At 32.5% G+C, this 26338-nt stretch overlaps 1 protein-coding gene across 2 annotated transcripts in view; it reads left to right on the top strand.

Annotated features, from left to right (window-relative positions):
* The window catches only part of LOC109546568, a 65005-nt gene extending 42380 nt beyond the window's left edge, over nucleotides 1-22625 (top strand). For both annotated transcript variants that reach the window (XM_048664987.1, XM_048664988.1), the window contains exons 3-6: nucleotides 8273-8411; nucleotides 14054-14187; nucleotides 19566-19764; nucleotides 21810-22625. In XM_048664987.1, the coding sequence (XP_048520944.1) occupies nucleotides 8273-8411; nucleotides 14054-14187; nucleotides 19566-19764; nucleotides 21810-21922 (585 nt within the window). In that variant the 3' untranslated portion in view covers nucleotides 21923-22625. The remainder of the gene's footprint in view (nucleotides 1-8272; nucleotides 8412-14053; nucleotides 14188-19565; nucleotides 19765-21809) is intronic.
* Nucleotides 22626-26338: the final 3713 nt, after the last annotated feature.

Here is a 26338-nt window from a genome sequence, read left to right as displayed (position 1 = left end):
AAATACCCAAAAAGAAGTTTGTAAAAAATGAATCCGCCTCAACAATATAGAACTTATCTAGAATGACTTAATTTTTGTGATTTCGCCGCTTTGTTTGTTTGTTTGAAGAAACTGATTCTACGGCGGGGTAAAAACCGAAAAGACCTGTGCTTGATATACTGACATTCGACAATAAATTTTCTTCTTCTCGAATCAACAAAATTATCACAATTCCTGTTAAGAATGTAGGCTGAGGGAATCGCTCAAAAATCCTTTGACTACGGTATCCTTCCTTGAATACGCTTTCCTAAAAAAAGAATATATTTGCAGTGCAAACGAACTAACTAGCAGTAATAGCAGTAATTTCAGCTTCTTTTTAAGATAAATTCGATATTTTTTTATGAATTGGTTTGCATGTATCGTGCCATTTTAATCCCCAAAAATAATACCAGAAGAGAAATGTCTGCTGCTTCAAGCAACTGGGTCTATCTAATATAGTTTTGGAATTAATTAGAACTGCATCTACAGCGTTTCAAAAGTGGAACTGACATTCCTCATTAATTTCAGTTGGATAAATCTCTGAGATAATTCGTTATCTTTTGCTAAATGCCGAGACAGCGGTCCAGAATTTACACTGACATAATACAGCGAATAAGCCGAGTTTAAAGTTTTGCCCTTAGCTCAAGGCGTAACTGCAGACGTAAGTTTCCGTGTAACGTTTTATTAATCGCGGTAATGAAATTCCTAAGAGTTTAAAAGTCGTTTCATTCCACCGGTAAAATATTAACGGCACTTTATTATGCAAATGCTTTGCGCAACTAACTAAAGAAAGTACTGTTTCTTAAAACAATGATCTTTTCTGCCTAATAGAATTTTTCTTACTGTTGGTAGAGAATAGCTAGTGGTGTATTATTTTAATCACAAAACTTTGCTGCAAAGAACAATGCGTTAGATGATCCTGCTTTAATATTAGCTACTAATTGTAAACGGAATTAGATCTTGTAAAATATTCGACAAAAAACGACAGATACATAATTCTCGTCCATATACGGAAAAATACGGCTCAACATGATATTACGATGTCAAACAGGAGTACTTTTTTTTCAAAACAAGAACAGAAATCAAGTATTTCTGCTGTGTTATTTTGTATATATAAATATCACCATTATTGTGTACAAGATGGTCGATCTCTGGCCAAAACAAACAGCAAAATGCGTTTCACTTACTTACCCTGTTTTAAGAGGTCTTAACTATTATAGTACCTAACTATCATATAACAAATAGCAAACTAAACTAAGTACTTTAGTAAAAATGTCTTTTGAGTGGCATCGTTCGGGGGCTTATGTATTGGCCGGGGGACAATACAGATTTTTTGTAGCTACTTTTCAAGCTATTTTAACATCCTGTAGGTCGGCATATTACGAAACAAACTGCATATAAAAGTATACTTGAAATATAATCAAACACGATTAGGCAAATAATCTCTTTGACTGCCACGAATTTAATTTTCGTTAAGCATGCTGTATTAACAGATCAACAACAGTCCCGATCCGCAGCACAACGGAACAAAAACGTTAATAGCAATATCGCATTTAAAATTGGGGAAAGCTTAATTCAAATAATTTTTAGATCATGTTGGTCGAAAAATGCACCAAATTGTTGGACAGTTATATATTAATTGACAAATTTCACCGGGCAGGCTTGCGTGTAAAGGAGTAATTATTTAGCCGCCCTCGGTGTGGCCAATCTATTAGAATCAATGGAAATACGGACATCTCAACTATGTTCAACAACTGGACATTTATTAAGCCATCAGTCCATTTGAAACCCCAAACCATAGTCAATTCGATTTTGGTAAACCAGCAAAAAAGCTTTAATTTTGTTTGAAAATTTATATTTGCGGCTAACGCCCTTTGAATAATACCCAGAGGACCTCTTTATGTTAATTGCAAAAAATTATTGCAGAACGAGTAAATCATAATATGTAACAAACAGTGCGTGTATGTGAGTATTAGCTGAAGCTTTAGGGGTTTAACAAGGCGATTAAAAATTGGACTTATTCTTCTGTAGGTGTTATTTTGGGGTGTAAAGAAAGTACAGAAAAAAATTGAAATTAATTCGAGCGCTTCCAAAAACTAATAAATTCGTACAAAACCTAATCAAATAGCGCACAACAATGTATGTGGTGGTATCGACAAATGACGTTCTTCTCATTAACATTGCGTGATTTCCTACTACTTGATGTGTAACTATACAAAAGTGACCAGGCGGGGCAAATGGAAAAGAACGTATGCTTTTCGTGGGGAACTAAAAATTAACCACTGCAATCAGCTGAGAGTAACTGATACTTTTAAAATTAAATCTTTGAGTTTGCGAAGCAGTAGTATATAAATCTGGATATCAATTTCTACTTTCACTACAAGAGCTTTATTAGAAAATCATACAAATAATTTCAGAACTACTCATTTTTTTCTTGTTTACAATATTGGTTGTGCATCCAGCAGCAATACGTGAAATCCCATATTGCTGCTTGATGTTAAAAGCATGTTTGCAAGTGGTAAAAGTAGATAAAACAGTGGAAAATCTGCACGAAACCTTTCAATCCTTGCTCAGTCCTGCTTATTCTTGTAGAAATTTACATGATTCCAACTGCTGGTTAGAGCCACTGAAGCATTTTTCAATTTGACTTTCATTTTCTCCCAGGAATCAATTTGATGCTAATGAGAAAAACCCTGCACATTCCGCGCGTTTCTCATAGAGAATAATTTGCTTATTTAGAGTTTCGACAACGAAGGTAAACTTTATGCTTTTTTGTGAAGTACAAATGCGTTTCAACCTAGATGAATGGTTGGCGATAATGTATATTTTTTAAATTGCTAAAATCGTAAATTTTCGAAAAATAATAATTGCGTGTCTTTTACAAGTTTTTCAATTTTTTATTTGTAATCTTGAACTATAACTAATAGATTGTGAAATGGCCCTTGGACTGTTTTAAAATATTGTATAATAGCAAGGTTGAACCTGCATTGGTACGATAACGAGAACGTTATCGTACTCTGCCAAGTAAGTTCCAGTTCCAAGAATCGGCATGTAGGCAAAATAAAATGAGCTCTTAAAATATATTTTTCGCCATAAAATTGCTATGAGATGATTACTGAATGCTTTATTAAAAAATAAGTTTTGATATATCTGTCTGTAGAAAACAGCTACATGCTCGCATACTTTAATTCGAAGTAAACATTTGTCCTCCTGGCAAGATAAATATTTGAATCAGAGAGTGACCCCAGATATATTCTCCAATTTTAAATTAAATAATATTCTGGCTTGTTTCCATCAATGTTTTATGAAGCTCGGTGTTTAACAAGATTTCAGTTGATCTGATTCTTCACAACCACCACCAATATCTAAACAGCCTGTGGTTTAGTAAGTGTCCGATATCAAAGTAAGCGTAAGATATGAAACAGCAATACGTTTCTCACCTGGACTATTAAGATTTTTTGTTGCGAAACACACTAAATTATTATTTTCTAGTCATTTCAAATAGAATATAACTGAAACCGCTAACATAGGAATTTGTTTAGTTTCAACATCGTTAGTAAATACCTGTCAAGATACAAAGGAAGGGACAAAGAGAAATACAACCAGGATTCAATTGACACTAACTGAACATGAGGCTCTCAATTGTAAGTCGAAAACCTTTGTTTGTTGAATAGTTACCCGGTTTACATATTAGCTTAGACCACTCCTGAGCCTCTACTTCTGTGCATTATAAGCAGGGGTGTGCAAATTCCAGCGAAATTTAGGCGTATCTCGACGCAAAACGTACGGGTTTTAAAGAAAACGATATATGTAAAAATATATCAACAAATAAATTGCACTTTGGGAAAAATCACGACAGAAGCCATAGCGCTATACTTAGCTCATCTTGAAACAACGTCTGTAGTATTGAAATAAAAACTAGAAACTTCTAAGTTGAATTTCAACTTCTAAGAGTTGATATTGCTTATGGATTTTAGAACAGTTTAACAAAAATGAAGATGTTACGAAAATTTTTAGCTGGAGACGCGGCTATATTTACGCAAAATGGGGTAAATGCTGTAAAGAGAATTCATTTCCTAGGTAGGGCACAGTGGCTCCATTTTTTGGACTGCACGCCCTCCGGATTTATCATCTTGCGATTTTTTGTGTGGGACTATTTAAAACAGTTGAGATGTATCGTGATAGAAAAGTTAATACTATGGAAGAACTTCAACAACGTATTAAAAATGCTTGTAATTTCATTCATGGACCCCACAGATTTTATTTTGGACTCTTGTAAAGACTCGTGGCTACGACGAGCAAGGCTTTTTGGTAACCAAACAAGGGGATTCAATTCTGGACAATTTTTGTCAATCCGTCATCCACTTGATAAAGTATTTTTCGAAGAACTAATTTATTATAAACTGTAATTGTGCAACTTTGATAAAAAGTTATTATTTATATTTCAACTGTAATTTACAAATTCTTAAAGCTGCCAAAATAAATGATTCAACTTTGAAAGCAATATGTAGAAGCTGACAGTGATGTTCAGTAAATTGATCCAATAATAACATAAATGTTATATTAAAAAGACTGTACCAGAAAAAATATTTTATACCACAGGGTCGCCCCATAAGTAACGATAATATATCCCAAAATACGAAGTTTTCATTGCGAGAGGTTCTCGTATTTCAAGCTAAATTATTACCAAAGGAAATGCAGAGGCGAAGTTGTTGTTTACCTCTAAATAATTGCCCGGGAAATAAGAAACGTAGATTTGATCTTGACCGAAAACATTCAGCGCTTGCAAAAGAATTGGCTCCGGTTCAAAAAGACCCTCGATGTTTCTAAAAACATATGTTTGCCAACAAAACTTGAAATCTTGCAAGAGAAGAAATTGCCCTGCAGTTGCTATAGTTTATAGAATTATAAGAGGTTTATTTCGAGATGTTAATGGAAACTATTTGTACTTGTATCATACTAAATAGTCAATTAAAATTGGAAGTGAGATTGGGAATTATTGCTTCATCTTTAAATGAATTAATTTTTTTTCTTTTGGCAGACCAGTTGTTCTTGTAACTATGTAGTTCCCTACGATGTTCCGCATGCGGGTGGCATTTCCAAATGGGTGATTTTAGGGTATAAATTATTTATAATTGCAAAACTAAATTCTCGGTTTGCAACAAAATTTAATCTTTCCATCGTTAATTCATGCTATTGACACACTTAGGACGCACATGAAGCATCATTATAATGTTTTAGAATATAAACATTCTTGTATAACTTGTAAGGTTCTCCAAGCACAAAAACAATTTATTTGACATTACTTTGACAATATTTGGCTTAAATATATTATGTGTATTGATGTTCGTTGTAAATCAACATGAATATAAAAATGCAACACTTTATTCTACATTATATATGGCATAATTTCATTCACGGTTCCATTACAAGTATTGAATATTTTAATAATCTTATTGTCATTATTCTTCATGCATCTTGTAATCTATTATATCATGTCTTTTACTTAAGAACATTAACATATTTTGCATTAAAAAATATATAAAAATAGTCTTTGAGTCGCCCAATCAAAACGCTGAAGACTTTCCAGTAAATGACACAAAATTATATTTGGTGGCGTTAAAAACCATCGATATAGATACTGACCTCGAGACAAGCGTATTTTTTAAAAACTTATTTCGAATAATTTCGGTAGGAAAACAGCAAATTTTGGGTTAGTTTAATGTAACAAGCACTTTGTGGATTTGCAAAAAGTCAGTGTTCGACACAAGGTTTATTTGAAGCAACTCGTAACTTAGTATTATCTAATTTTTAAAGCAAATTTTTACATCAGATTTAAAAATCTACGTGTTAAATAACTGTTTACTAACTTTTTAAATGCAAATGAATGCCTCCAGAGATATTTACGTGATCGGAAAATGACATTAATCGACCTTCCAACATCAATCTTCGAAACTCAACCATTTTTTAAATAATATCATTTTTTTTAAACAAATCATAAAATATCATTTTAGCTTAGAAGTTTAAAAAATTAATTACGATCTAAAGCTCAAGTGCTGCACGAACTGTGAATCACAACAATCGTAATCTAACATTTGCGGAACAAACAGTTTGGGCTGACCAAGATGGAAACTTTGGTATTATTCCAAAGGTCACTCTAATTGAAGAAGTAGTCTCTAGTACTTAAACCGCAAAATATATTTTGTTTAGAAATCGCCCATTTTATCCGGAGGGCAAACGATCAGCCAATCACGAAAGTAGAGAGTAGCCATTCAAAAAAAACGAGAATACTAAAATCAATATTCTCTTATCTAGCAAAAGAAATATCCTAGTCATCACGATTAAAGAGAAATACAAGAGTTAAATCTTAAGAAATACGAAATACGCAAATCGAGTCAAGCTGAAAGCTTAAACTGTCTCGAACAAGTTTGCCGCTATAGGTGAAACCATCCAGAAGAAAATTGTTACGTTTTTATGAGTTTATTTCATAAAGAAGGGAGTATCATTTGATATCATTCTCACATAGTTTACACAACACGCCTCCTCCTACTCACGATACTAGAAAAGCAAAAAATAAATGTGCTTTTTTGGCCTTATCGATGGCAGATCTTCCAAGTTTAAATTAAATTTTTCAACCGAATATTTGAATGCCTGAATCGGTTTCCATTAAGACTTTAAACATTCGTGTACCAAATCCCAATCACCTGAAAAAACGTCCATAATTTTACATTGCATTCGTTTTAGCGGAAAATCTCATAATGCTTTCCACACGATATCACTGAGTTTAACTTAGTTTAATTTAAAATATTAGTTTTTGGATTTCATGTGGATTTTTTTTATCGAGTTTGAATGTGCATTGAAAGGCACGAAGGTAACGAAGCAATCCTACATTGTTAAATTTGTTTTATAGTTTCACATTATATGAAAAATAGTTTTCCGTAGAATAAAAATGTAAACAAATATAGAGATTACCAAACTTTATAAAAATTGGACATGCAACTTTTATTGGAGCACCCTACATGATTAAAATAAAATTAAAATATGCTTCCCTTTAAAATTTATGACACCAAAAATTGAGTTTAAAATACCTATATGTTGTCTAAATAGAAATATTTTCAAATAAAATGAACCTCTCTGTATATTTACTGGCATTACTCGTATGGTCCATGAAACGATGCCCAGCTATTTGCTCAGAAACACATCAGGCTGTTCTAAAATAAACCGTAATTGCGATTCAGTAGAATATTTTAGCTTACGAACTAGCATTGCTTTAAGCTAGATACATTATCGTATAAGGCTCTTACGACGAGAATGAGTGAAATTTTTGCCTGCCACGATAAAACACAGGGTGTTCAATTGAAAATTCCTGCGGAACATTCAATTTAATATCCTTTGAAATGCGCATAGCTTTGCAAACACCACGAACGCTGGAACTGAACTCTCACGGAAAATTGCGCTAAAGGCAACCAGTCTATAGGGCGGATCGGAGGAATCTAACTATGCGGGTTGATTTCTTGTGCAGACTGGAAAATTGTTTTCGAATTGATTTCTATGCCGAAATTAGACATAACATTATTTGCAAATCGCGTGAGGACAAATGTGCACATGTTACATCAGGCGAATTTATAGAAGTGATAATGTTTCATAAAAAACACCCAGAGAGCAGTATCATTTATTATAAAATAATTGTATAAATTCTTACAAGAGAGTTCTAATGGTATTTTATTTAGACTTTTAACTGTACTAGAAAGAGTTAAGCAGTAATAAAGAGATGAAAAGACAAATCGATATAGGTACAAAAACACCACCGCTCTTTTGTTTAATAAAATTTTAAACTTTTAAAATCACACGAGTGGTGATCTTATTGATAATAAGCAAACTTTTGTCAGGAGTTTCGAAAAATGCATGAAATATAATAATTCGATTAACACCAAATGAAGCGGGACATTTTTGAAACATTGTTCTTTAATATGAATTTTGTATAATATTGTATTCAAAACATTTCGATTAAAGTGATAAATGTTTCACAATGCAAATATTACGTTAGGACTTGTACTATGCCATCACGTTCTTGATCTAAATATTCATAAGATTAAATTCGCTAAATGGGTGGTAGTTGATTCGCTTAACTGTCCATAATAAACCCCGACCAACGACAGTATGATAAGTCTTGGCTCATTTACAATTCACGCCATTATCCGGTACAGACACTTGATCTAGGCGAACAAGGCTAACGCATCTATTTTCCTTTCAGCTGACCAACTCAAACTCGACACAAGTGGTTCTAACGGATATCGAGTTCAATCTGGCTGGAAACTTTAGTTGCGAAGTTACCACAGAAAACGGTCCGAATATGCACATAAAGATGGATTCAAAGTCCATGTCAGTTGTGCGTAAGTAAAATACTTTGCCATTACATTTCACTCAAATGCGCTTTTTGAAAAGAATCTAAACACTTAAGTTGATATTTATGTGGCTGCTACATTTGCACTTCCGGCGTTTGTGCCAAGCATGAACAGATATAACGGTCACTGTGGCAGATTTATAATGCTTTTTACGATTGTTGTTAGTTTAGCTGCAAAACGAATATTATGGTGCAGATGATTTTATGACCGCAATTTGAAGAATGCCAAATAAGGGTATGATATTGCGATATTGTTTGCTCATGTCTATCTAAAGTCAGCTGCTTGAAAGTTTCTTCCAATTTGCTATTGCTATAGATACATTTTTCTATAGGACACAAAATGTATACTAAATACCGCACTTTAACATTTCCGCTAATACTCAAAATATGCCACCACTAAGACATTTTGCTGCGTAGAGAGTTATTAAAACATTTGTTCACTGTCGTGCATATCTCATCCATAAAATTTTCAAATAAAAAGGAATAAAATAAATTCTGCTTGTTGTGTTCATTGAAAGGCATTAATTTTTGAATGCTATCAGTAAGGTTCTGTTGTGTAGATATTGCCATCATTCAGCACTTATGAAATAGACGAATGTTTTTGGTGCACCTGGTTGATTCTTGCAAAGCACAATACACTAGCTTTAATTTAATGTTACTTAGCACCTTCAAGCTCATCTTTAATACTATTATATGACTTGAGTATTGATTTTCAAATAAATACAAAATTGCTTCTAAATCCAGGCTGAATCAGTGTATGCATGAAAGCTGATGCAAAAGTATTGAATTTTGAGTATAAATTTAAATAAAATTTCTTAAAAATAATTTTCTATATATTGACCAAATCAGATGTTAGAGCTTAGTTCAATCATCTTTGTTTAACCAAACTGTAAGCTACAGCGTTGGCTCAATAACGATACAATCAATTTTTTCTATCAAAAAGTTTTGGCTATTAAAATGGTTGGCTATGGCTCCGTATTAAAAGTTACAAATAAAATTGAAATGGGAGTTCGAACCAAAATGCTGTGAGACTTATTATTATTTACTTAAAAGTGAGAGATATAAGATTCTGTGAGCTTCAGAAAACAATACTGTCACGAACAAGCTTAAAAAATATATTGTTGGTTTCTGGCCTGAAATACAGGATCAAGAATAGGACAGGACGAATCACCTAAGAATAGATAAATATAAAAGTAGGAGGCGCCCAGGCTAAATTATTTAAAATTAATCTACTAATGTGCATGATTCGTTACGACATTTTCATCATTTTGTTTAACAACTTTTTTAATTTGCTTGTTTGCTTTTTTGAATACATTAATTTTTCATTCACTTCATCCTGACTGTTGCGTATGCCATATTTTAGCTCTCAAGAAAAAAAATGAAATGTTTAGTAAGAGTTCAAGCCCCAATATCTTCCACTTGTCAAAGGAAAAGTAGTCGTGAAGCAATCTATTTAGTGAAGATACAATACGAAATTAAATTTCTAACTAATTTGTAACTAAGTTTGTTAAAAGTTCGAATGAACGTTCGGTCTTCAACATTCATTCTTTACAAATTCGTTGCATGGGAACCACAGACTTTTAGGTTACTGACTTGCAGATCTATTTGCACCACTTCCACCCCGACAACTTTTTATCTGAAAAAATGAAGAAAATCGGGGCGTTCAAAACAAAAACTTGCAGCGGGACATTCCTCATTTTATTAAGAATTAAAGATAAAATATTTATTTATCGGCCAAAATACCTTAACTCGATGGTAGGCACTTTTCTTGCGTTAAAAGCGATGCGCTTGCAAAGGAAGCATTTTCCTCGGAAAATAGGGTGGCTAATAATTGGCATTATTTCTTTTCAGGGGCGAAATTACACAAGACGGAAAAATGTTTAAAACCTGTCTGGTATATTTCTCGAAAATATTAGCTTTTTCAAGCGCAATTTCAACTTTAATATTAAACAATGTTGTAAACTAGTGCAATAGTCATTTGGCAGGCTATTAATACAGCTGGAATCTATTTGAAAAAATTACGCAACGGAAGCATGATGCATTTAAGCAAATATTTGGATGTTAGCGTTAAATTTGTGGTTAGTTTTTAAATTGTCCTCTTTAAAACTTAAAACGGACACCGACGTCGCTAATGATTCAAGGTTCCTCTAATTCGGAGGATTTTCAATGAGCAAAATATTCGACATGAGAGACTCACAAACCATTAGTTGGCTTTTATTGGCAAATTGATTTTACGGAGAAAGTGAATGTCACCAAAGAAAAGAAAAGATTGCGTCATTGAATTTTTGAATGGTGAAGTCTTAACTCGTAGCGACTAAGAGTTGAAGAAGTGCTTTCTTCCTTGCGTTTTATAAAACTTACAGATTTTTGTTCTAAAATGTTGACTTCGGGCATAAATAATTGTTTGCAGAGGGTTTCGGAAGGAAAAGTCGAAAAACATGTAGCCAAACGCTATTTTATTGTGCACCCTTAATTAATAAAACTGGGATTATACAACCCTGCCTCATATTTCCAAAAAATAAATTCAGAATCCCCAGCAGCGGAATCAAAATCAATGATGAGTTTGTTGTTGAAAAGTGTTTTGCTGTAACAAATTTATAAAATTTTGTGCAGACTGGTGAGCATCTAAATGTTAAACTGTTCTGCTATTCACACTCTTTCTGAAATTCCATGGCAATAGATCGAACCAATAATGGAAACTTTAATACATGAATCAATTCAACGTCAAGTGATACGTTTTTTTCTATATTAACAGTCTATCGTAATTTCTTCGCCAAGCACTTTACAGCGGAGTATCCCTACAAATGGAGTATCTTAAAATGTTTGTGCAAAGGCCAATATGTGTTATGGTCAGGCTGAAGGTCCTTGTATCAGAACTTTGTCAAATCTAATAAAACATAATCGCCAGTGTGCTTCAGTACACATTTGGACCGGATAAAAGTTTTGATTTGATTTCGGGGACAATATAAGTTTGAACTCCGGCGGTTGGCTTGTCAAGAAAAACTTTTTAATAGTGGTTTTGACATTTCGGGTGTTTTCCCTTGTTTGCTCAGTAATTTCGCACAAATAAGCAGATGACTCTATTGCAAAAGTTTAGTATCGTAGAATGAGAAACAATATCAACTTTTTAAGTAAAGAAATTGCTTATGCGTAAGAAGTTGTTTAATGGCGTTCCTAAACTATTATGTCCTATAGATTTGTTCAATTCAGTGAGTTCAATAGTATGTCTTCAGGTTTTTTCTCATAAACCCGGTCATTAATTATAAGGCATTTTTTCTACTCTTTATTTAATTTTTCTAAGTTGAATGTGCATTTGCTGACAAGTAATTTTGGATGCCTAAAAGATATGTCCAGTGTCAAGGTACTCAAATACAATATACAATACATACCCACATTACAAAATGTAACAACTTTTTGAAATTTTTAAATGAAATAATTTATAATTTGAAGACGGTTGATTTCACAGATTAAAGTGTAAATGCAAAATTGTAACTTTGTAACTTTGCAAATTGTCTATCTAATGACGTAATAATATACGGGTACTTCCATTTGAAAAACAAAAATTATATTGCGTTAAAAAGTTTTAGATTAAAGTCCACATTGTTAACACCCTGTTTAATGTATTGACATTTTGGTTCAATAGAATTCTTAACTCATCTGTGGTGATTCGAATAACGTTTTTTTTGTATCTTTAACTGCTTTTTTTTGCTTCTACAATGCATTCTTAGATACCATGTTTTTAAGCAAAATTTTCCTAAAATGCCAATAATCTAACAACGTCGTAAGTAAGAAAAAAACAATTTACGGTGCATATGCAGCGTTTCAATCTGCATTCCATGAGCTAATAAAAAATGGGTAGCTCTATTTAAAAAAATACAATTTGATCTTGCCTCGCTTTTCTGAGACACTCTGTATTACATATGATATTTTTAAAATGTGCGCACTTTGCCCGTCAACAACTTTTATATGAAACTATTTTACGAAAGTTCAACACCAACGGAAATAATGCACTCTCTGGCACTAAAAAAACACGTATTGTATGTATGTCTTTATATCATTGCTTTGAGACGCAATCGAAGAAGTAAAATTAAATGTATGTTCAATTTAAACTTTGCGTTAGGAAAATAATCGCTTTTGTAACCTGTCTTTTAATTTTACATACAGGAATAGATATTTACCTAATGTTAATAAAAAAGCCGTCATCTGTAGATGAACATTAAAAACTATCAGATGTATCATTTAGTTTTCTACAATTATATCACTTCTTACATTATTTTTTTACATAGTTTTAGTACTTTTTAATTTCTGCAGGTAACGTTTGAACCATTCTAAAAGAATGGTCAATCTTGAAGCACTCCGTACATCAACGACTCTAATTAATGAGTTAATTACAAATTAATTCCAAAACATTCCTATTGACATTACATTTTTTGAAAAATTAGTTAATTAAAAAACGTGCATATCCCTAACACGTTTTTAATACACGCAGCTGGAAATTTCATTACTAAAAGGTTCCTCCCAGTCCTAAATTCTAAATTGAAACTGAACTCACGTTGTTTTCATGCATGCTGTAACCATAATCACAACAGTAAATGATCCATCAAAAAACCAATGATCTGAACTGTGTGTTATTAAATACATAAGCCTATTAGCTGAAATTGATTAGCCCCGCTCATTCTGGTATTGAAAAAGTTCATATCTTCCGGTCGAATGGCAAATAACATAGGACTTTAATATTAGGGAATTTCATAACGCCCATGCACATAATTTTTCCAATTCGCAAATTTCGCATTTTTGTTTTACCGTTTTAAATTATAAAGAAGGGGACACCGATAAAAGTATGTACAGTGTTCAGTTAGCGTGTTTGTAAATAGCGTTTGGCCATTTTGAAATTAATTAAATATCAGGCACTGCGCAAAATACTAGTAAATTGGACAATGTAATAGTTGCATGAACGCACAAAAATCACCCGAAAACCTATTTGTAAATATAGGCAGTAAAATATTACTGTTTTGAACCATTTTGCCGGAGTTACTTATTTATTTTGGAAACTAATTAATTCTAATTTCTAGAGATATTTCAGGACTGCTTGCTGCATTTTAGTTGTTGCTGGCGCTCTATATTACTCCTAACCATCCTCCTAAAATGTTAAACTTTACCACTTTTGTCCACAATATATTATTGCTAAAATATTTTATAAAAATAGCTATTATGACATTGGTCTAATAGCTCATCTCTAAAGCGACAAAATTATTGTTGAAAATAGTAAGCGAAGTCACCCAGTACAATATAATGTACTAAATACATAGAAGATCTACAAAGTTTTAGAAACAAATTAACCAAGATCTGTAGATTTTCCAAGTTTAAAGATGCTGTACAGAGCAAACCAGTGGAAAATTTATTAATGTTGTATTAGTTGTACATTGTTATGTGAGCATTCGACTGCTTTTGAAAATTCTAATACAGGTTTTGCTTTTACTTCGGAGAAGTCGTCAGATCTGAAATTAAACGCTTTTTAAGTATGCCTTTCGGGTGAGAAATGGCCAATTAGGACAAATCACGTAATGAGTAATTTGCAAAAAATTTATCAAACGATTTGAAGATATATTTAATTAGTCTTTTAATTTTCAGAGTTACCGGAGCATCCGCCACAGATCAGTGTAGGAAGGGAGCCTCTGGATTACGGTGATATTTTACGCGCCAACTGTTCCTCGCACCCGTCCAGGCCTCCAGCGGACTTAAAATTTATTTTGAACAACATTACGGTAATTTGTTCTTTTAATTTGATGTGCTATATTAAAGGGTTTGCTTTTCTTTTATGCCATTAAATTGGGAACGATTTTAAATGAAGCTATCGGATTGAACTAATTAAATCCAGGCTTAAAGTGAGCTACAAGCACATAAAAGAAAGGTACAAAATAATTATTTTGTGAAAATTATAGTCCAGGAAGACCTGCAGAATCGGTATCAAATTTCGCCTACTACATATTTAATTTTCACGCAATGTTTGGGAAAAGGAAACAATTTAAATAACTAAAATCAAGCTATACAGATATAACTAAAGACGTTTTTGCATTGAAACTCCCTGATGTCCAGGTAAATATGCAGGTTCTAATCAGGTTTCTTGAAGAATCGGCAGTCAAATTCTGCTGGATAAAATTCAAACGGCGTGAAAACTCTTTATGTAAATTCAAATAACGAAAATTGCAATTTAAGTAGAATTTATATGCATAAAAACAACAACAAAAATTTTGATGCTCTGTTTTCTTTTAAGATCAATTTAATTTTTCAAAAGTTAATTTTATTAGCAAAATATGTTTGCTAGTATACTGTTATAATGCCTCCCTTAGTTCAGCAGAAATGTGCTCTAGTCGCTGAAGCAAAGACATTTCTAATAATCATAAGTGCAACTAATGTTTTGCAGTTGCACAAAAATATATCTTCACAATCTCGTCAATTACAGCAAAATGTAATTCGAAATTTCGGGGCTAAAAACTACATTGGCACACATTACGTCCTCCTTAAATCGAGTTTCTAAATAATGAGCGGTGAATATAAAAATTAAAAAATTTGCACGTCAGGAAAATATGAGTCCAGAGTCAAGGAAAAATACAAATGTCTTTGTACGCTACGGGTTATAAGTATGAAAATAGGTTGTTCACTGCTCGGTAGTGCGTTAAAATTTATCAGCAGCTACGCTTTAGGAAAAGTTCTGAATTTTCATTTTGTAGATGGATAAATTATATCCAATACTACAGTTATGCACTAAGAAAATCCTTTTATATTAGCAAAGCTGCAGCAAAACAAACACAGCATTCGATTATTTGATTTAAAGTACAGCTGCATTTTCAATACCACCGTATAGTGGTAGTAAAAAAACATATAGTTTTTAATAATACTGAGTAGCATTATTGAAAACTAGATGGTTTTTTTCATGTTTCCGACAAGCATTCTCGCATCTTAATAGGTCTGGCTACGTTTGATATTGCTACAATATACTTTTATCAATATTGCATAAGTTTGTCACAGGGTAAATTTATTCCCCAATGCGTTGATCAGAGTTTGAAAAAGCAATTTGAAAGCTGCTTATAGTTTTCAAAAAACGTACTTATTTTTCACAAAAACACCTAACTCTAAAAGTACCTTGTATCATGCAGAGAAGAAAATAGGTTGGCGAAAATATCTCATAAATTACCTAATCAAAGCGAGAGAAAATAAATTACCTAATCGGCTCATAATCTCAATGTTATTATATCCAATTTATTTAGTCACAAAAATAGCTTACTTCAACGTTCCATAGCATCAATTTCAAAGAATATCAATGAAGCCACATTTGAGCTCAGCAGGATAATTAGATAATTAGCCAATCATGATTCGTGCCTTGTTCTTTAACATGCAAGACCAAATCCTAAGGAAATTTTCTGCCGAGAGCATTCCACATGTTAGGTTACTCACATTAATCAAATATATTTGCAAATTTCACGAATGCTGAGCCTAATTCTGCTCAGCGGGGTCTTCATGTGAATCAATTTTGGCGTAAAAAAACAATGTTGGCGAAAAGAATAACATTCGCACCCGCTTTAAATTAATCAACCTCACTTTTCAATTCATGCAATAACAACTTACACGATTGAATTTTCTCAGTTAAGGAAAGCTGCCTAACTGAAATTAATCATTATTGGAATATAAATTACTTTTCTCTGCCAGTTCGTTAGATTTGCTTTCTCGCAAAGCAGTCAAGTGTTGTTAGGGACCGTGCTCAGCATTTACAGCTAGCTTTGTGAGCTAACGGTTTGACTTTCAATACAAGTTCCATTTGATCAGTTCAGGCTAAATTTAAATAAAAATTATTTAATTGGTTGACTTCAATGTTCATAGTTGGTTGGACTATAATAGTAGCAAACACGACAGGCTAAATTATTATCACTGCAAATAGAATACATATTTGAAACCTAACCATTAATGCCAATGGGCAAGTCGTTTTCTTTGAAAGTGATGTAGATCCATTTGGACAAAAATAATAATTAATGGTGATAATGAATACAATTTACCATGAAGTTTTTAATTATCTACATTCTTTTTCCATAGAAATTTGTAAAAGTTTTCAAGTTTGCTATCATAAAAGCTTTTCGTAGCGAATTAAATTGGAGCGAATCGAATCGTAGCGACTTAATAAAGAGTTTAGTTCAGTGCAAGTATTATTATATCTTCTTCTATTAAATAAGATACCAAAAGCAAATGCGTTGAAAAGAATTATTATTTAAACAGATATTTTAAAAGAGAGAGAGTCATACAACGCATGTTTAGTTAATATGCTTGCACACGTAACCACATGTCACATCCTATGAAACAGAAGAATAATATAAATATGTAAAAGAACAGAAAAATGAAGCGCAACAGCGGACAAAATATTACACCAAAATACAGGTAAAATAATCAGAAAAAAATGACCGCAGTTGTTCAACAAATCGTCGAACTTGTTGGTGAATCTTTTTCATTTTGTAATTTTTTTATTGCTAAAGTGTTTATTGAAAATATCATCCACATAAATTTGCTGGTTTCAATTCAGATCCAGTAGTTAAATATGTAAATGAAAAATGTTTGCTTTTGCTGTGGTGTAAATCCTTTTGAAGTCAGAAAAGTTTCAATTTTTGTTAATGACAATTTTTAAAAAGATTACATTGTAAATTTAAATCAACTTAATATTTAAAACATACGAAACGAGCCAAGTGTAATAGCAAATCACAAAACAAAACCTTAAATATCTCCTGACAAAAGAAAATACACTTTATACTTATTATATATTACATATGTAATTAAAATCCTTTGCTCCTAGACAACTTGCACGCCCCACAATTGACTAAAAGTTATTTTCTTTTTACGTATGCGTTAAAGTAAATGCCGAATCGGGGTTCACTTTTCCGGCTAACTTTAATTAGAGCGTTTGTGGTTGTTTTACAAGGTGTACTAGGTACAATCTATTTGACAAAATATATTTTGTGAGCTGTTTGAAGTTTGTTGAAACAGATGAAATAGTCAAAAGAGAAAGTAGTATTATCCACTGAACTTCTTGGTGCTTGAGTATACTTATTCACTTTACTTTTTCCAGGGCCGTCATTAAAAGTTGTAAAGCCGAATAATGATCAGAAGACTTTTATGAAAAGTAGCTATATACTGTATGAATTTTTATTTATAAATTAGATGTCATATTAATTCCATGGTTCAGTGTATATTTAACTAATTTTGCTATCGGTATGCAGCTACATTCCCCAAGAAAACGCCTTGCAACTTGTTCCTAACCAATGTTCAAATTCAACTTTGTCCTCTGTCCGTTTAACATATTTCACTGTTCGAATTTTGAACCAAATTAAATGATCTAATCCTCGTATAAACTTCTCTTGTGAGACTCAGTGAGTTGCTGTCCTTTTATTGAGTCACCTATGAGACTCCAGTTAATTCCTTTGGTATGAGGTAAAGCGGACACCTTTAGGTTGTCCTGCTTCATTGTTTACAGAAAAATAATTGCCGCCTGATTTTGGTGATTCTTCTTTTGAAAAACAGACAGTTCGCAACATAGCAAGCCTTTACTTTTACTGTTCTCTCTCATAGAAGCTTTGACATTTTTATTTGACCCGTCTGATGATTATTAGTACCTACTCGAGACATGCTCGGTTTTCTACTACTTTGTACTAAATTCTTTGTCGAGTGAAACATTTTTTTGCCAAAATACACTACGATTTACAGGTAAACAAGTAATAAACAAAGTTGTAACAAAATTCGTCGCTTTCATGGGTTATTCCGAAAACGTTACGAGGCTTGTAAGTTCCATTTTGAAAAAAGTTGTGGAAATATTAAAAAATGTAAATATATTTTTAATAGATAATCATTTGTTCAATATAAGTCACATAAGTAGACAAATATACAAAAAGTTACAAAATTTGGCCCTCTAATTTCCCAATTTTTTGTTCATTTAACCGACTTCGTATCTTTAACGGTTTCAGACATCTCCATGCAATGTATCCTTATCCTGGACAACCTGTTTAAGGGTGCAATAAAAAAATTATTGGTTTTATTATCAGGATATATTATCATATAAGTTTTGTCTTTAACACTGAAGCTATTAATTTTTTTTGGGTCAATGACTGTAAAAACAATGATTGTAAAAACAAAAAACTGCATTTTTTAACAGTTATGGCTGTATAGAATTATCACAATAAAATGAAAATTAATTTCAAATTTCAACAAAATTTAGTATGAACTAAAGTAAACCACCATGTTGTGTCTTATTTTGTATGTTTCTGATTCTGGTTTCTTTCTGCTCACCCTTATTCCCAAACTTTCTTTTCGACAATTTGTATCAGTTTTCTCTTTCATTTAGCACAACTGACTTGCAACCAAAGGTAGATATAAAGATTCAAGACAAGTAACTTTCAGTGAACTTCCTTAGAAATGTTCCCCTTGTACAAAAGTTCAATAATTTGATAAACCCTAATTTGTTGATATTTGAGTTCACAAAACTGCAATTGTTTCTTCATTCAGAATATTTGGCTTCTGATAAAGTTTATGAAATTCATCTACTAGCCATCAGATAAAACTCAGTGTACATTAACAATATAACAGTTGATGAAAATTTGACTGTGCAACCAACTGCAAAGTTGTACAGTTTTTAAAATAGCAAACCAGCTTTCGAATGGCCATTCTATCGAATTTTAGCACAATTTCAGCTTAAGTCAACTTTAATGGGCAGATTTGTTCAAGAAAATCTACTTGCAATTAACATGGATTTAATTTACTCATTGACTTTTATTTTTAAATGATTAGGAAAAATTAAATTACCATCGCTAAAGAATTAAAGTATTTTAATTGTCGGCGCGAGTATTGAGCTCAAGTCAACTAAAGGAGTTAGTTATGGGCATTAAGCTAAGTGTAATCAATGTTTCTATACTTATAGTACTAAAGTTTATTTATTTTCTTCTGTATTACCTAATTACTTTCAGGCTGAGCATGTGGATAATATAAAATGTTTTTAAGTAAATTAGAAAAACCAGCTATTTCTTAATGTATAAGCTGCGAGAGCTTTTCTTTAATAAATATCCAACTTATCTTCTCCATCACTTTTTGTACCAGCCTTTTTCTATTGCAGGTACATCAAAGCGAATCAGCAGTCTTGAGACGAGCCAATGTACGTGACTGGAGCGATTTGCAATTAGAACTCCAATTATCTTTTATACATTTTGACGATGGAAGATTGGTACTTCAGTGCGTTGCTCAAATTTCGTCCATTTATCGCGAGGTAGCTGAATTGGAATTGGAAAGCGTTCGACACCCGGTTCCCGCTCGAGGTAACTTGCATTTTTACGATTTACCGACGTTTGCAGAATATATGTAAATGTTAAAATTATCTTTGATATTTACCTCTTTTAAGAAAATAAAATATTTATGTGTTTCTGAATTTTTACTGATCGTATACTAGCAATGTACCTAGCAAATAATAAAATGTAAATCGAGTAAATTAATTGGTTAAATTGAACCCGAAAATTGATGAAAACCCCTAATTGAATAAAGGAAGCATCAGTTTAATTTCAGTGTATTAATGTAGTCCACATGTTGAGCATTTAAAATTCTGCATCTGTAGAAAACACTACTTATTTAACTTTTTACTGCTGAATTAAATCACAATACAGAGAGTTTTAATAAGAGCTCCAAAAAGCGTTTAACACATTCAGCTTCTCCACATTGTAACAAGCAATAAGTATCTTAAAATGCAGTAAGGAATAAATTAAGGTGCGGACTGACACTATAATAAAAATGTATGCTAAAACCAAATAGATATAATACGGACAGAGTGAGAAACAATCAAGAAATGGATACTCAATCAAAGTTGAAAGGAACTCCTGTAGGGAACATATTATTTACACTACAAAGATACCAGCTAGTTGAGAAAGGTCCTACCAAGGTCTTTGACCAACCCCTTCAACTTCATTTTAAAACAAAATGACCTTTGTCAAGTCTGAATAGACATATTCTGGATAGCACTTAAGAAATACAGCTCCAGATTTCACAAAAAAAGAAATTGAGTGGAATCAGATCAAAGTTTTTAGAGATATCTGGGGTAGAAAATTTACAAAAGACATAAAATCCGTGAAGGATTGCAGGCATATGCAATATGGCTTTGCACGCCTATAATTAAAATTTCTGGACTGAAGAGGACACAAGTGAAAACGAAGTGGGAAGAGCAGAAATAAATTGAGATAGATGAGACCCGTTTAAAAATAAAAGAAAATGCTTGTCTGGCCAGGTACTTTGAAACGACTAACAGGGTTGTATAGCTTATGGAAGACGAAGAAGTACCGAGAGACAAAAGACCGTAAGGGAAAAACTTTGTTTCAGAAGTATGGGATATTGAAATGATCTTAGTGTGGTATAAATAATTCACGTTTCAAAAGATGAAAAAGCGTTTAAAGAAGTGGTCGTTAATGAAGATGGCATGATAAGAAAAATAATGAATTAAAGCTTTAGACTGTCAATCGTATCTGAAACGAATCTGAAATCAAGACTCGGCTCATGCTCCCTAAAATTGAGATCTTTCTCTAGCCCAACGTTCCTTTCATATCGGAGATCGTTTTATAAAACGTGATCGTTGGCAATTCTCATTCGGCGAAACTCGACTTGTACACAAGCGTCGAAAAATGGAAGCCATATCTTTGATGCTTATCAGAACAATGCCTTGAAATATTTAGTTATAAAAAGGAGGAAACATTGGGAAAATAATGTACATGCAAAATGGCATCGTGAATATCAGAACATTTTTGATGAGTTAACCATGCATTGGTCCCATCCATTTCTACACCAACTTTTCCCAGTAGATGTTTTTCAATTTTCAGTTGAATTTTTTATTTAAAAGCTATTTTTTTCTATTGCACAATGACTTGTAATTAATGAAAATCTTCGATCGGAGGCCATGACGCTCGTATGTGCGCGCTTTAAAAAATCAAACAACTTTGTAATTGGCTGAAGAGCACTGACAAACTGTGCAAACTCTTATGAAATGTAACTGTATTCATAAAGCCTAATAGTTTATTATGCGTACAAACCCGAGCTCCTACCACTAAAAAAAGACACACAACCACATCCAACGTAACAGCCGTCTTAGCTTCTAAACCTGATTCTGTTACATTTAATCCCTTTTCTCTGGAAACGTATAAATGTCTATGATTAAAAAGTACATGCGCTTATTCGCATGGTCCAGGAGAAACTATTTCTGAACCCCTTTAAACCAGCTAGTTATAAAACGCATACAAAAGACAGGTTCATTCAAAACAGTTTAAGAAGTAAAAGCAAAACGGTTTTATTTTGTGCTGCTTCTTAACTCTATTTTATTTTTCAGTAATACATCCATCAAATAGTGCTGCAGGAACTTCGCCAGGACTGAACCGTACAATACGACTAGGAGCACATTCTGTTTTGCTGGCTTTTGTTCTATTGCAGGCTTATTATTAAAATGTTAATAAAGACTTGCTTCCTCACGGTTCAGAAAATATGACTGACTTTCATTAAATTAAAGACCGAGAATCTTATGTGTGCATAGTTTGCTAATTAATTTAATTTTCATTTAGATGGAGTCTCTCCGTTACCTAGTGCAATTACGCCTTTTATTTAAAAGGGTACATACAGTTTAAGCGGGCTTCTATTTGTATATAAATCATTGTTTATTTATCAATCATTTTAAATTTTAGTGAAAAACACCAGTTCCGAAACTTAGCAATGCCAAAAATAATGAGTCTTGTGGAATGAATGAATGAAACAACAAAAATTGAGTTGACATTTTTAGTATTCCCAGCAGACACATAGGCACATTTTCTAAATCAAGTAGTGGGATGGCTATTTTAAGATCTAACAGGGCAAAACGTGGGCGAAAATTTTGGAGGCAATGAGCAAATAAATAGCTTTAGACACGGGAAAGCCAATTGGGGCGATTTGGATGTCAGCCGTCACTCTTTTGAATGGTGCGAAACTTTTAGATACTTAGAGTGGAATGTTAATTAGTACAGTTTTAAACATTTAAGAACTACTAAGTAGCCTTGAAGTGATTTCCAATATATGCTTATCAATAAATAATTTAAAAATAATATTATACACTTAGTTCCTGTTGAGCAAGCATGATTCTGAGCTATTTTAAAAAGTAAATTTTTATATGTGTAAATTTGTGTTATTTTTACACTTCCTCACGTTCCTATATCCAGTTGGTCTGATTCGCCTGATGTGTGTTGGCGTAATTTTTGAACCTCATCTCCAAGATCTGCTATGTTTTGAAAGTGTAATGTTATCTTGCATTTTGGCCCGCCAATTACAATTTTACAATTCCTTCGAACGTTTTCGTCCCCAAACCCATTTGAACTCGGATTCTAACGTAACTGATAAGGGAGTTACCCGACCTCAAAGGCGTACCATAGATTTACCGGTCTTTACAGTCGATAAACTTTAAAATTTAATAAATAAAAACGTTGTTGGTAAATACCTGAGTTTTATCGCAAATAACTCACTTTGTCCATAAATAAGCCCAATCAACTTTTTTAGTCAAATAACGTCAATTTCCAATCGTCCCATCTCGTACTGCAATAATAATTTAATGAATGGTTTTATGGAAAAGAGTATTTCTTAAAAAATTTATAATCTGTGCCGTAATACATTTTCTTTACCACAATTTGTGGAGTAACAGAAAACATCATGTAATAAAAGCGTACTCGTTTCAGTCAGAATGGAGCGTTAATGTTTGGCTGGGGGTTCTGGGCTACAATTTAATTGAACCGCATTATCCGCCGGCAAGGCATAATTCTTGGCTATTTTTTAACGTTTTAGAAGAAGACTTGATAAATTTAATGCTCGGTAAATCCGCGAGCGAGCATTTTCGGATCTTTGTGAGTACATTTTTAACAAGTTTAGGCTATAAAATATTCTCTCAAAATTAGGTCTATTATATTCAACAAATCTTCCGATTGGGCTGACGTCAGTACATACTAGGCGACATGGGTCCTTTTTAGTTCACCTACCACAAATCTGACTTTATAAACCTAACCGTATGTCGTAGCCAACAAATGCAAGAAATATTTTTTATTTGAAATTCAAGAAAAAATTTAAAAAAATAATAGCAAAAATTAAAAATACAGTGGTGTACCATTTTCTTATTGAAAAAATTCGGCAGCGTGCAGGTACGCACGACACTGGCAAAAATTAACAAATTACTTTCATAGGGTTTTGAAGAAATGTATTATTTTGCGTTTTTAAAAGTAAATTTCAACACCCTGTAAATTCGCACCGAAGCATTTTTGGGCAATCGTTTATACAGAAACTTGGGTTATCTTCGGCTCTAGAATACGTGTTAAAATAAAACCCCTTCTTCATCAAACGCCTTTTACAAGATACAGCCTATACTTTGCGGACAAAATAATCGTTTCCAAATTTTTATTTTAAGTAGTTCCACGCACACCACCACATTAAACTAATTAAAACGTAACCACCACATTTGGTTATGTGTTTATTAGTTTAATGCGAAAATGTTGGGCTAAAAGTTTCCCTTTATTCAGGGTGTGTGCACTACATATTATCTGCACATGTCACGCAAAAACAAGTTAAAATTATTCAGTTCCGGATTTAAGTTAACGAACTTAATGCCGTCTCAATATCGCTCGCAATTACGATAATCACATTTAATTAAATTATAATCCGATAACACCTCTCATCTTTAGAATAGTGCATCAGAATGAACGCGGGCAGATTGCAACGAATTTCGAGTTATTTTCGCTCAGTAATCTTGAGCCACTAATAGCTCAGATATTGTTATTCAAATCTGCTAGCTCGAATACGTGCATCTTTATTATCCATTCAGCGAGGATATCGTTTGAAAACAAAATTTTAAAGCTTTTTAGTGCGTTTATTGTACCGAGCCCTCCAGGCTCGACACTTTCATATAATGAACAACTTTCATATATGAAACAATAGTTTGTTTAATATAAATATTCAAATAAAACCCAATATTAGTAAGAATAACAACAACATTCAGCTATTTGGAAAACTAAGCTTCACTTTCTGTTTTAAAAACTCGGAAAAGTTTTATTCGAATGAAGTGAATCCCGTGGCCACAGTCGGATTGTCAAACCGTATATCCAGAGAAAAAGATAAAAGTTTGCAAGAATGCTGAAGTTTATACCACTTGCGTAAGTATATTCTATTTTAGACAGATATTATTTAAAAACCACTTGGGAGTCGTTGAGAACAGAGGCTTTCTTGGAAGAAGACCTTTTGAAAGTATTTGTAGTGTGAATGTAACGTCTTCGATTCTTTTAGTTATTCGAATGTATCGAAAACAATACTTGGGTGTGCTTTCAGAAAATATTTGGCTTTAACTAATTCTTTTTACTTTTGAGTTATAATTAAATAAAATGTACATTCGTAATGTTGCTTTTTATTCATCTTATTTCCCTCTCACAAAGCATTTTCGTCAGTTCTCCCAATGCTAGAATTTTCGAAAATTATTGAAAATGCAAAGTTTTCAAATGGACAATGAAAGTTATTTTTTACTTCTTTATGGAAATGTAAATAAATCCTTCATAACACCGATATTACTATATTCTCAAATGTCCGTAGTTGGTCCGTTTTGGTTTATCTACTAATTTTTGTCCATTAGTTACAAAGATCAATAATTTGTTACAAATATATACAAAAGTAATGTTTTCATTTACATAAGCGCGTCAAATAATACCAGTAACATTTGCAAAAATAACCGTGTGAGTTCTGTGTTGATATTCGAAACATCGATATACAGGGTGTTCCGCAAATATGTTAAAATATTTTTACAGCGTGTTCTTCTAGTCATCTTAGAGGGGGTCTTCCTCAGAATCTTTTTTATTTGAGGACTCACTTTTGTGATATTTGATTTCCAAAATAGCGAAAAACATTAGTTTTTGTTGTTTTTCTTTAAAACTTGGTTAAAATTTTGGTACACATCATAAGCTAATTGAATGCCATTCTATGGTAGTGTTTCGTAATTCAGTTTACTTTTATACCGACTAGAAATGGGGAATCCCTGTTTTTGTTTTGTTCACTTTTGTTCAAAACTTTTTTGTGTGCACCTAAACTTTTTTCGAGATAATCTTTTTTATTGCAACAAGTTATTTAGAAACTTTTTTTATCTCTTATTGTTTTTTCTTAAGGGCACTAGTTTGCCCGCAAAAAAATTAAATCGTTTTGGCTTGATCAAAACTTCCCAGGCCGTTGGATTGGAAACTCGCCTCCTAGATATCCCGATCTAAACGCGCTTGACTTTTACTTCTGGGACCATTTAAAAAATACGGTATTTTCAACAGAAGTCAATCCAATCGAAGAACTTTAGGAAATAATATTTAATATTTCTAATGAAATAAGAACTTCAGTGCAAACTTTACGGTCTGTAAATTTTAATGCAATAAAAGACTGCCAGACTTATGCCGAGAATATCAAGGTGACCAATTTTCACTGCTGCTAAATTAACATTAGAATGGTTATTTAAATTTAATTTTGTTTGTCTATATCGTTGCGCATATTGTTACCATGTTTTTATTTAAGTAAAATTTATTAAAACTTAATAATTGTAATCTGAACAAAAATACACAAGTTAAAAAATAAATTTGGGTTGTTAGTAATCAACTAATAATGCGTATCAAAATTGTTATATGAAGAAGTTATTAGATGTAAAAAAAATAACTTAATTATTTACACATTTTGAGAACGGGATAGAAAACGATTTTTTTTGCGGGCAAACTAGTGGTCCTCGGAGAAAACACGAAGAGATAATAACGTTGCTAAATAACTTGTAGTAATAAAAAAGATTATCTCGAAAAAAGTTTAGATGCACACAAAAAAGTTTTGAACAAAAGTGAA

Source organism: Dendroctonus ponderosae, unplaced genomic scaffold (genome assembly GCF_020466585.1).
Source record: "Dendroctonus ponderosae isolate FM_Combo_2020 unplaced genomic scaffold, Dpon_F_20191213v2 Dpon_F_20191213_3, whole genome shotgun sequence".
Lineage (NCBI taxonomy): Eukaryota > Metazoa > Arthropoda > Insecta > Coleoptera > Curculionidae > Dendroctonus > Dendroctonus ponderosae.
Note: the sequence above shows the minus strand (reverse complement) of the source record. Positions and strands in the feature narration are given on the sequence as shown.